The sequence below is a fragment of the Podarcis erhardii genome (genome assembly GCF_964252035.2).
Source record: "Podarcis erhardii genome assembly, chromosome: 5".
NCBI lineage: Eukaryota > Metazoa > Chordata > Lepidosauria > Squamata > Lacertidae > Podarcis > Podarcis erhardii.
Window position 1 is genome coordinate 73,681,605 of NC_138509.1, and position 12,429 is coordinate 73,694,033.

At 41.7% G+C, this 12,429-nt stretch overlaps 2 protein-coding genes across 2 annotated transcripts in view; both read right to left on the reverse strand.

The window, feature by feature from the left end:
* XRN1 (5'-3' exoribonuclease 1) overlaps positions 1 to 8,744 on the reverse strand; it is a 44,789-nt gene extending 36,045 nt beyond the window's left edge. The window contains exons 1-5 of the mRNA XM_081862904.1: positions 8,515 to 8,744; positions 4,687 to 4,919; positions 3,099 to 3,196; positions 1,561 to 1,670; positions 1,363 to 1,473 (exon numbers count right to left, since the gene is read on the reverse strand). Coding sequence (XP_081719030.1) covers positions 1,363 to 1,473; positions 1,561 to 1,670; positions 3,099 to 3,196; positions 4,687 to 4,919; positions 8,515 to 8,589 — 627 coding nt within the window. The 5' untranslated portion in view covers positions 8,590 to 8,744. The remainder of the gene's footprint in view (positions 1 to 1,362; positions 1,474 to 1,560; positions 1,671 to 3,098; positions 3,197 to 4,686; positions 4,920 to 8,514) is intronic.
* A 2,215-nt stretch (positions 8,745 to 10,959) lies between these two features.
* ATR (ATR checkpoint kinase) overlaps positions 10,960 to 12,429 on the reverse strand; it is a 45,687-nt gene continuing 44,217 nt past the window's right edge. Inside the window, exons 45-47 of the mRNA XM_081862059.1 lie at positions 12,114 to 12,265; positions 11,685 to 11,790; positions 10,960 to 11,166 (exon numbers count right to left, since the gene is read on the reverse strand). Coding sequence (XP_081718185.1) covers positions 10,993 to 11,166; positions 11,685 to 11,790; positions 12,114 to 12,265 — 432 coding nt within the window. The 3' untranslated portion in view covers positions 10,960 to 10,992. The remainder of the gene's footprint in view (positions 11,167 to 11,684; positions 11,791 to 12,113; positions 12,266 to 12,429) is intronic.

The following is a 12,429-nucleotide window of genomic DNA, read 5'->3' on the forward strand; positions in this document are numbered from 1 at the left end:
TCACAAATTTATATATCACTTGATTGTAACAAAAGCTCTAAGAAGTTTCTGATAAATATTAAGACTATCAATTAAAAACAGTTAAAAACAAGGAATTAATCCCCCCCCAAAAACAATCATCAATGTAAGATGCTTTGAGCACTAAAATATTGTGAAAAGAACACACTAGGCCTGCAACTTACACAGAGGTTATGTTCCAGGGATTGTGCCTAAAAGAAAAACTCACTGGGTTCAATGGCAGGTGGTATTGCCAAAGTCAGAACTCTATGTCCTCCCTTTTTTGCCATGTGTGTAAAAAAATTTAAAGTGCACAACTTAAGGGCCTACTGCACAGCGAAGATGCCTGCCTTATGTCAATGGGCAGGGAATTCCAAACTACAGGGTCAGCTACACTAAAAAAACCTTTTCATTCATGTGCAAAATCAATACAGTGGTACCTCAGGTTAAGTACTCAATTCGTTCCAGAGGTCCATTCTTAACCTGAAACTGTTCTTAACCTGAAGCACCACTTTAGCTAATGGGGCCTCCTGCTGCCGCCAGAGCACAATTTCTGTTCTCATCCTGAAGCAAAGTTCTTAACCCGAGGTAATATTTCTGGGTTAGCAGAGTCTGTAACCTGAAGTGTCTGTAACCTGAAGCGTATGTAACCCGAGGTACCACTGTATTGTGTGGCATCTGTAACAGTGCTGCAGATCAAAGCTGTCAAGCGAGCATACATGGGCTGAGAAGATCCTGCAAATAAACTGGTCCCAAGCTGCTTTATATACTAATATTAACACCCTGAACTTGGCCCAATAACAAATCAGCAACCAGAGCAGATCTCTGGACAGAGCACCTCACTCCTGCCTGTCTCACTCATTGTGCATGAGCTGCAGTTTCCAGATCAAGCCCAAGAGAAGTCACACACAGACTGCAGTGTAGTAATTTAATCTGGAAATCACCAGTGGTCACTACTGTGGTCAAACTCTCCTGGTCCTGGAACGGCTGGCTGTTGCTGTTGTACCAGGCATAGCTGGTAAAAAATGCTTCTAGTTACTGAGGCTACCTGGGCCTCCAGAGACAAAGCTGGTTCCAGAAGCACCCACAGACAGTGTTAACTGCGCCTTCAGCTAGACTGCAATCCTGTCCAGGGCAGGCAGTTGACCAATTTTTCTGTCACATGAACGGGTCACTCACAGTGGCTCAGTCTTGCCGGAATTCAAGATCAGGTTATGATGTGAGAGGGTGGTGAGAAATCTCTGGGCCCACGTAAAAGCATTTATTGCAGTCTGAAGAGACACTGTGGTTAATAGCCACATACATTTATATCCAGAATTTAATTTATTCCCAAATCCCACGTATACACTTTCAATCTGAACATACCAAGTCAGCATCCAAACCGTACAGACAGTGCCTTGTGTTTGGATCGTGGTCAGGCTTTGCTTTCTCTGACCTTATAAATTCCATAATTTTATGTTCCCCTTCTCCAGGTGTCTGAACAAAAAAAGAACAAAATAAAATTAATAAATACTGCTTTGTTTAATATTAATGTTGTAAGAAATTACTAATGTAAAAAGTAACCTCATGGCCTGATAAGTAGACAGTTACGCCTTGCCAGGATTTGTCTGTTGAAATCTTCATATTTACAAAATACTTCAGATGTTCATGCAACCTGGCCATGAATTCAGTCCCTAGTAACATAAATATGAAAGTTAAATCGTCAAAGACTGAAATTTCAGAAAAGAATTAAAACCTGTTTCACTGGAAAAGATTAACAATCAACAGAAGTGGGAAACAAACAATCATTTTACCTTTTACAAAGAGAGACACGTTTTTAGAAATCAATGTTTCACACAAAAGTAGATGGTATACTACAATTAAAGATGGCACTATGACAGTATAAACTGTTCAGATTTCTAAAATGTGTTTTGGAATTTCAGCATTTTTATTTTGCTTCAACTGTGTTTTCCTGTTTCTGGTAAAGAAAGCGTCAGAGATTCCCATGCATTAAGCACTTGCTGATTTAGACTTTTGAGGGAAGACATTACCTGGTTCTCCAGTCTCAAGAGTTGTGCCTGAACCAGAAAATTTGTGACTTCCAGTTTATAGTAGCTCGACAAAGAATAGCAACAGGGATAAGAGAAAAGAGGATTTAGCTTAAGTGACTCTGTACCCCCATGAAGATAAAAATGAATTTAACTTCCATTTTGAAAGTCTTGCTGACAGCTTTTATGGGCCAAAATTGCTCAAAAGTCACACAGCATTCTTTGGAATCAACATGAGCTGGAGAAGCGGGATTCTTTGCATTTGTGCATGGAAATCTTTTTTCTATTTTTGTATCATAAGGTAAAATGTCCTAGTTGACTAATGAAATAGAAAAATGCAATATAGTATAGCTAGTGTGTTCAATGTTACACTCATTTTCCATGCGGTGTTTATTGCTACTTCCTTTTTTTTAAGTTACAGATAGGTAGCCGTGTTGGTCTGCCATAGTCAAAACAAAACAAATTCCTTCCAGTAGCACCTTAAAGACCAACTAAGTCAGTTCTTGGTATGAGCTTTCGTGTGCATGCACACTTCTTCAGATACCTTTTTTTTAACTTTGTTTGCTTCATTTAACACTTCTTATCTCAGAATTTCAAAAACAGAGACTGCCTTAGATCATCAAACCAAAGACCGCTCAAAAATCTGTGTTTGGATGGCTAAATGCTCTTGGGCATAAAAAGAATCTGATAGGAAATTTTAGTTGACTATAACCACAAGTAATTTTTTGCATTACATATTTTCTGGTTTCCAAAGTTACCCTGGGATAAAGACAAACATTTGCCACTGTAACCATAGCTCAAAACAAACCACTGCTAGTTTTTTCTATAGTGCAACGCACAAGAGCAGTCTCATAACAATAAGCCTGATTATCAATTTGCCACCATTTTCAAGTCATTAATTTCCAAAAAGCATTCACCTGAGTTAATTGCTAGAAACCTTTGGCTTACAGCACTTTTGAAAACCACATCCTTTAATTTCAAATGAGCTGTAAGGGGCAGAAAGAAGGATGCAATTCCAGATGGCAGCTTAGCACCCGAATGTAAGAACATTAAAAATTAAGCAGACTCCTCTACCTGGTGTAATGCAATTGGAATCAAATCTAGCTTCTGTCGGAAGAGTCTCTCCTTTCTCTAATGCCTTCTTTATTTTGTCCTCTGCCTCCTTTGCTGACCTGTAACAATATTTTGCATTTTAGTGCTGTAAAGTATGCACATCATTTCATATACATAATATCAATAATAGCACAAAAACTGTGTAAGGGGTGGGTTTTTATTAGACAGGAGGGGAGTACGCTGAGAGTTAGTGACTTGCTTAAGGCTACTCAGTGAATTAGAGGAGGATGTGAGATTTAAACAGAGACTTTCTGCTTTATAGTTCACACTCATGCACTAAAATTCCAAGCGCTTCTACTCCAGTCCCAGTCCCAAATGATTTTTTAACCAAGACAATCATTAATTTAGCTAACCCACACTAATTAGATTTGTATTATTGTGTTTAGTGGAACATAATGCAAAGAAAGCCGAGCTTTCTTTTAAATCCTGCTGAAATGAAACTTAGCTGAGCTAAACTTTCTAATAATTTTAGAGACCCTCTTCTTAAGACGCCCAAGTGCATTACCATGAGCTCAAAGCAAGTATTGGTTTCTCCATCAGCTACAATGTCAGCTCCCATACATGTAGAAGCTTCCAAAACACAGTAACACAGAAAACATATCAGTATTGAGATATACAAAGATAAAGGCCAAAGTGGGGTGGGGCAGACGTATTTTTAAAGTAAGCAGCACAGCACCCAGACTTCAACAAATATGCTCTCCATGACTAGTGCGGTGCTATCAACTGCCAAGCATAAAAAGCAGCCAGTCTTAATCCTTATTTTGAAGCTGTAGAGCTGGGTAGGATTGTCCAAGCATTTGCACTGCAATTCCTGCCACTTCACAGCTCCAAAGGTGGGAGGAAGACCAGGGACTGTTCGGCAGCTGCATGGCAAAGAAGCCTGCAAAGCCTTAGCTAGAAAGGGCCAAACAGGCAAAGGTTGTCAACCTTTCCTGCTTCAGAGAAGGAAAGCTGGTGGAAAGTAGAGGACACTGCTGCCGAAGGTGCCTGCTTTATCGCAGCAGTGGACAACACAACATACTCCCACCCCACCATCCCCTTTGCATCCTTGGGAAGCAATGCTCAACAGCGCACACTCCTCCCAGACTTTCCCTTGGGAAAGATCAGGCGGGTGCATTGGATGACACTGCCAAGAGGTGTTCCACACATCTCTGGGAAGAGGCACCCAAAAGTGCATCCTTTCTGCTCCATCTGGTAGATGAAGTGCCTCTTTGGTTTCTGAGAGCATTTTATAGCACTTCCCAAAGGTGCATAGAAAAATTACGTAGGATGTCACCCAACAATGCATGCAGGCCTTTTCCTCAGGAAAAAATTAATGCAGGTGGGCTAACAGGTTGGGGATGCTGGCAACTATTTATTTTCATTTTCTTTCTTTCGTTTTTGCTTATCCAGCAAGGCATCCAAAAACCCTGGAAGGAACACAGCATTTCTTGAAAAAAAAAATTAGCAATATATGCAGTGTTAACTGCCACTGCTTGAGAATAACATGCATTCAGAAGAGGTATGAGGGAACCAATAACAACAAACAAACAAGGAAGAACTCACACACCTAAAACGTCTGCCACGCTGCTGGTTCATTTTTGCTCTTGGAGCAACTCCATCTACTGCCATGAAGAAAACCTTTCTTGGTTTAATAATGCGAAACAATACTTCCAAATAGTGAAATATATCAGCAAAGATCTTGTCTTCAGAGATTCTGAAGTGAACATCATCATCATTAGGGTGTGAACACTGATGAATGATACCATTCATGTCCAGGTACAAGTTGTCAAACTCTGGAATCTAGGAAACATATTAGAGCCATTAATTAATACAAGTAGCAGTTATTCATCCACCCAGCAAAAAATGTTATGCTCCATCTTCCTCCTTTCTGTAGATATGATTCCATACCTGTATATGAAATACTTATTTCATGTGTTACTTCCACCTCTGGAGGAGGGCTCATAATTTTTAACTGTGCATTCTGGAATTGCTGTTTATAGATTTTTGGGCTTGATAAGAAACAATGCAGTCTGATTGTTTACATATCCTGCCAACCTAGCAGTTCGAAAGCACATAAAAGTGCAAGTAGATAAATAGGTACCACACCGGCAGGAAGGTAAACGGCGTTTCCGTGCGCTGCTTTGGTTCACCAGAAGCAGCTTAATCATGCTGGCAACATGACCTGGAAGCTGTCTGCGGACAAACGCCGGCTCTCTCGGCCAGTAAAGCGAGATGAGCACTGCAACCCCAGAGTCGTCCGCAACTGGACTTAACGGTCAGGGGTCCCTTTACCTTTAATCAAGAAATATGTTCTGCTTCTAGCAGCAAGGAAGCCACCAATAGTTGCTATATTATTCTCCCTTACACAGCAGTTACCAGTCCCATTGTAATGCTAAGCCAAACTAAGCATGAATGTGCGACCATGCAGGTACTCACAGTAAAAAGCATAGATGCTTTGCCTGTCTCATAGTCCTGCTGTCATATCTGCAGCCAAGCTATGGTTTGACTTAAAATTATTTCCAAACCCAAGTTCATGGTTTGTCTTGTTCCACCCTGTCACACAATGAAGTATTACCCACGCTCTGTAACCAACTAGTCAAATGCCCTAGATTTAACAAGCCAGGAAGGACCAGGGTCAAGGGGCACATTGTCAGGCATATAGCAAGCAGTACCTTGCCAGTGTAAATTAAAAACAATCCCACAAAACACCGACTTTAGCATTGGGTACTTCATTTGAAACTACAACTGCCGAGTCAAGGTCACTCCAAAGTCAAGTTCCTTTATCAAGGTTAAAGTGCTACTCAAAACAGCTAACCAAAATGATAGTATCACATGCCAGTGATGCTATTGTACTTTATTGCATATTGTTTTTAGATGGTCTTTTTCAGTTTCTGTAAATGTAATAGAAATGTTTTAAATTGTATTCTACATTTGGTTTATGTGAGCAACGTTCCCCATTTGTCTTGAAAGACAGCATATAAATTCTGGAGAAAAAGAGGCATTTTTAATTATTGCTAGAAGAAATAGAAAATATGGCTCCAGTTAAAACATTTCACCACTGCAAGCAGCACTTGAGAATGGAAAACAACAGAGCACATTAACAGAAACAAAAGTGAAACCAACCTGCTAAGTATTGCCATAGAGAAATGAAAACTGCAATTTACCTAGGAACATGGTCAGGCTATGTGTCAATACATTTTTTCCTAGCAAGTTCTCAAGTATATTAATACTGGTGCTATAAATTAAAATAAACTACAAGCAAATATTGCTCCTTGAATGGAAGGCAACAATCTGTATATTATCATGCATCTCAAGGCATATTTACTTAGGGAAAAGTAAATATAGGATTTACTCCCAAGTATATATACACAAGATTGAAAGTAAAGTGTAAGATTCCTGACCATCCTGATCAAGGGTGACTAAATCCAAGCTTTGGACTCTTGCCTGGCACCCCATCAAACTTTTCTCTCCCCCTAACCACCCCACAATTTTGGATATGGCAAAAAGAGATAAATTTGAACTAGACAACACTGGGATAGGAGAAGTTGTATAAACCTCCCTGTTTAGCTGATGGGAGATTCAAACAGCCCCCTCCCTGGTTGTCAGACTCTTCATTTGATGGGTGAAGGGGGATGCTAGCCCCACCCCTCCTCAGATGATCTGTAGAGAGCAGCTGAGAAGAGGACTCTGTAATAAGATTGTGAGGTGCCTAAATCCACCTGCTGGCAAATGGACCTCAGATGGCTTGGCCAAAAAAAAAGGTTAGCCACGCCCTGTACTTAACAGTAACTATAGTTACAGTGTCTGGTTTTACAGCTTTCTAAAACATTTTACATAATAATTATTAATTTTCCTATTTTCCTATTCTGCCTTTTCTCCACTCCTCAATTTCATCCTCACAACAAACTTTGTAAAATTGGTTAGGCTGAGAGTGTAACATTATCCAGTGATCCTCAGGGCTGAGTGGGGACTTGAAGTTACCACCACCATGTCCAACACTTTAACAATGACACCAATGGCGCTCTCAGGTGACACCACTTTCAAATCAGAAGCCACTATTTTACATTGATTCAAAGCAGCAGTTCCTTAACCAAAAAAAGCTGTAATTGGTAGATCACCAGGATAAATTGTAGTCAAAGGTTATCAAATAAGCAACAGTGGTTGGCAATGCAATGCGGTGTGTTTAAAGTTCCAGAGTTCAATGGAACTATTTATTTATAGTTTGTTTGTTTACTTAGAAAGACTTATCCATCACTTCATCATAAACCTTTGCAGAAAAAATGAATTCAGGATTTTGGCAACTCCACTCCAGGTCAGAGGGTCCTTCCAATTCAGCAGTCTGGCTCATTCTCCATCACCTTCATTCTCTTTCCTGCTGGGTAAAATCTCACTCCCATTCAACCATGTATTTTATTGGACCAATTTCTAATGTGGAAGCACACAGTTTTTCCCTGCTCCTCAGAATTCAGGCAGAATAAAGCTTCCTGTTGTTGGCTGACAAATGCAGGTATTTCTATACAAGTGTGTACAGGGCGTCGTTCCCAAAGCTGAAGCGTTTCACAGTGAAGGACCAAAGTACAAAGTGTCCCTGAGTTGTTTGTAACAGTTCCCCCATCCTGCTCTTCTTCTCTAAATGAAAAGCAGTCACAGATAGCTGCAGCCAGGAACGAAGGAAGGCTGCAAGGAGAAAAGGACACTCTACAGCCTTTTAAATGTGTTTGTGGGAAGGCGGCTATTGGCTTGTTTGTGGGGTGGGAGGGTTGTTATGTATTTTGTGTTCTCATTTTGTCTTTTTATGTTGTGAACCCCTATGATCTTAACAACACAACACACACCCTTTCCCTACAGGGCATTCCTCTCCAAGCTGTGGCTCCCTGTGGAGATGATGATGATGATAGTATTATTACTGCTGTTGCTGCTGTTTTGCTAGATATGCTGGAAGCTGCCCAGAGTGGCTGGGGAAACCCAGTCAGATGGGCAGGGTACAGATAATATAAATGTTGTCGTCGTTATTTGAAGATAATGATGAGCACGACTACATGTATAGTCCCCCTTTTCCAAGGAGCTCAGCAGATATAAGGGGTTTAAAATAATAATAATAATAATAATAATAATAATCAGTAACACATAGATAAGTGGACAAGCCCAGCTGACGGGATAGAGGCGGAAACCCTAAAATGCAAGGAGAACTTCTCTAGGACGAGTCGCCAAGAGGAGGCTCCCCTGGGCAAAGACGGCGACTCAGGGGAAAGGGTCGAGGCGGGGTTTCCAGGGAGCCCTTCGGAGGTGCCGGGGCATCTTTCCCGAGCACAGCCGCCCTGGAAGGAAGAAGAGCCCCTTCCCTCCATGCAAGAGCAGGAGAGAGGAAAGAGCAGCACCGGCAGCCGCTTCTCACCTGATGCTCCTTCACCACCTGGCTGAGGCAAGGGTACCGCTCCGAGATCCAACGGTAAAATTTCGGCACTCCCATGGCGGCTGCTGCTCCTCTTGGCCCTCAGATGCCCGCTCTTAACGCCAGCCCTGCCCGACACAACAAGCAACTGGCCGCCGCCGCCACAGGCCAAAAACAAACCACCTCTCTCTTCCGGGCGAGGGCCGGAGTTTGCTCACGGAGCAGCTGTTCCTAGAGCGGACCGGCACTGCGTCAGAGGGTCAACAAGGCAGGCGGGGAGAGGCCCGCCCCCCGCAATGGCGCACCCTGCGGGAAGCTGCGGGAACTGCAGGAAGGCAGCCGCCGCCGCCGCCGCCTTTGCGTTTCCGAAACCTTCGGTGATAGCGTGTGTCGTGTGTACAGAGCTAGGGTTGTCCTATTTCAAAAAGTGAAAATCCGGACGCAAAAGTTTTGGTTGTGTTGTTTTGTTTGGCGAAAATCTCAAAGTTTTTGAGCTATTTTTAAAGGAAATCTCCACGCGCTGCCATACGTCCGGAGTTTCCCGGACATTCAAGGGCGAGACGAGAGAAAAGGCGTTGTTTTTGTTTTGTTTTTTGCTGCCCGTCTTTGTTTTATTTATCTCATTAAAAATTATGTGCTGCTTTACGGTGGGAGGAAAAAAAGGTGGCTAAGAAGGGATGGAGTAAAATGACTTTCAACCTCAAAAGTTGAGCTGTTGTTTCTAAATAGTATTTTGAGTTTTCTCCCCTGCTTGTCACACAACTACTGAAGGCATAAAAGGTCTGCAAGAAAAATAAACGGAAACCCTGCGCTAGATCATTTAAAAATTCATGCGAAGTCTGAGTGGGTCATGGTGGTCAAGAAGCAGATTGAGAAGTCAGCGTGGTGCTGTCACTGTCCGGGAGTAGCACAAGATGGGAAGCCCCTCTCCTGTCTTCAATAGTGGTGCAAAAGGAGGAATTTCAGAAAGTGCAGCTTTTGCCTTGCTTGACAGGTAACTTCTTCTAATTCATAAGATATGGGTTTAAAATCTATGCAGGAAAGGTAATGTTTGTATGCACTGTGTGTCGTGGTGGAGAGCAAATTCATTTCTACTCTACACAAGGTCCAAATCAGGGATTCTACTTGCTGCAACTCTTAACATCCACTCCTTCACAATGGCCAAACCAGATGGCCAAAAAGCGGAACTACCAGCAACTGGTATTGAGACAGTGGAAGTCAACATAACTGAGCCTCTGCCCTCCTTTACCTCTGGCCAACCCCTTTCTCCTCTTCTCTTAGAACTCGCAAAGTATCGCAGCTCAGAAAGCTCTCACACCACTTTTAATGTGTGGTCTTATTCCATTCTTGGAATAAGAACCCCCCAGGTCAGGAAACACTGCATTAATGTGTCTTGACACACAGTTTGAAAAGCTCTGCCATACAGCATTGGTGGAGTAGACTCCACTAATAATTTTGAGTACACTTTGGTTAGATACAACCATCATTTACAATAACCATGAATTATACCCATGACTAGATGCAAGTCAGCAGCACCAGACAACTCCATTTGACTAGGCGCTGGAGTGGATCTCACCCTGTGCCTTGCAGAGCCGGGCCAACACTGTCGAAGAGCCTGCGCCCCTCGGCAACATCCAAAGGCTCTGATCCACTAGGTGCTGGGGTGGATTTTACCCTGCACCGTGCAGAGTCAGGCCCAGGCTGCCACAGGGCCCAGCACTGGCAGCAGCAACAAGCAGCTCCGGCTCACCCAGACTTACCCATTGCCACCCCACTTACTTGACCTGGGTTAGTGTGTTGACTGCCTTGTGTAGCTGTGTAGCGTAAAAGCTCCCCATGCTCCTTCTGGGACTGGAAAGGTGTTACTTTAACCTCCAGTTTGTTAGTAAAACTGAATTACTGTGTTACGAAATGATGCATGTCTAAAAAGTGTGTTGCCAACATGAGCAGTTTGGAAAGCTCTGCTGTATGGAATGCTAAAATGGTAATAAGTTGCCACAGAAAGCATCCAGAATCCTCTGCATTAACAGGATTTTGCAACTGAAATATAGAAACGTTTACATTGGGACCAGTTTTATTACCACTTTAGTACTACTTAACCCAACTTAGTAGTTGGGGCACTTAAAAAAAAAAGGCCTTTCAGGTGTGGAATGGGGAGATAATCTAGGTATTGTGCATACCCTTTTAATAGAGATAAAAGATAAAAATACCGAGTAGCTAAAACACTGCATTCAAACTTTTTAAAATGAAAGGTTTCAGCTCTTTAATAATCTGTATAAATGGCTTTTCAAATACAAGTGGCATTTATATACAAATATGGAATATAAACAAAATCACACACTGAAACACATAGTTGTGCTAGCAGAAAATACCAAAGTAGAAATGATAGATTTTTTTTTAAAACAAAAAACAGGTGTCCCTGAACTAAACCTCCCCCCAAAAAATATATTTTACAGCAACTCGTTTGTAAATGCTAGAGGTTCACATATGCGGAGCCCAGCCAAGGTACATCTGGCACAGAAGGTTTTCATCTGTTGCATCTTGAATGAGATGGTGAACATGTCCTTCAATTGACAAAGGCAGGCCCTTTACTCTATTCCTGTTTTTAATCACACCCTGAAGTCGCTGATCTATATCCAAAACATGGGTCTTGGCCTGAAAGCAAGCAAACAATAGTCAATATGACAAAAGGGTGGCATTAATAAGACTAGAAGGTAATCTTTTAGTAGCAGCAGTTACATCTCTCCCCCACCTGAAAGTTGCATTAATAGCTATTTTTATTAATTACTGCCAGGCATTCCTCTCTTCCAGTTACTCATACTGACTTGCACTCCAATTCAGATATTCGGCTCAAAAAGGGAACTTGTAAACTAAGCAACTGTAATTTGCATAATTTATTGGTACACCAAGGCTGCATGCACACCATACATTTAATGCACATGGAATCCCTAAAGAATCCTAGGAAATGTAGTTAAGGGTGCTGGGAATTGTAGATCTATGAGGGGTATACTACCAGGATTATTGTGAAGGGGGGGGGAGTACTGTATCTTAAATGTATGATGTGTACGTAGCCCAAGTGTGGGACTCCTTGGCACAGAATCAAAATTTTTGGCACCCAATATGAATTAACTGTCCTGCCTGGACTTAAGGTGTCCCCACCCCCACCAAGTCACCTTTTCATTGACAATTTCTCCAGTTTCATTCACTAGGGTTTTTGTATTCCCTCTGACTGGTTTACTCCATTCCACAAGAGGATCGTGGAGAAAAGTCTTCAAAACGCTAGATAACATATAAACAAAGGAAAGTTAATGGTTCAAGAAAATTCATGTAGTTGCAGTTTCGGTGGGAAAGAAACATTACTTATACATCTTTCAACTTCTGCAATTCTAAATCATTACACAAACAGAATTTTGTTGTTGTTCCTTACACCTCACTCTTCCTTCAAAATGCTCACAGCATCTTGCATGTACCATATTGGCCCGAATATAAGCCGCATCCCAACCCTGAAAAGTTAAAGTGTGGCTAGGAATTTACAGTGGTTAAATAGTTCACATTGTAAAGTTAGATAGCATATGAAGTTTTTCACATCTCTGTTATTGTACCTCATTAATGGTTCTCTCTGATCACGCATGAGTCTCAGTGTAACTTCACAAGCTCTTCGGAAGAGACCTTCCGTCCCCATTGGACCCATACCATTGACCATGTTATGGGTAAGGCGAAATGGAACAATCTCCGGAAAATCAAACATTTCTCCCTTCAAAAGAAAATAATTCATTGTAGGATTTCTTAAGACTACCCTTCTCATGTGGTGCACATTAACCAACCAGTACACTACTGTAAATTTAATATTGTTATGTAAAATCTGAAACGTGATCAGATACTTTGAATGATCTCATATACATATAGTTATAGTTGATG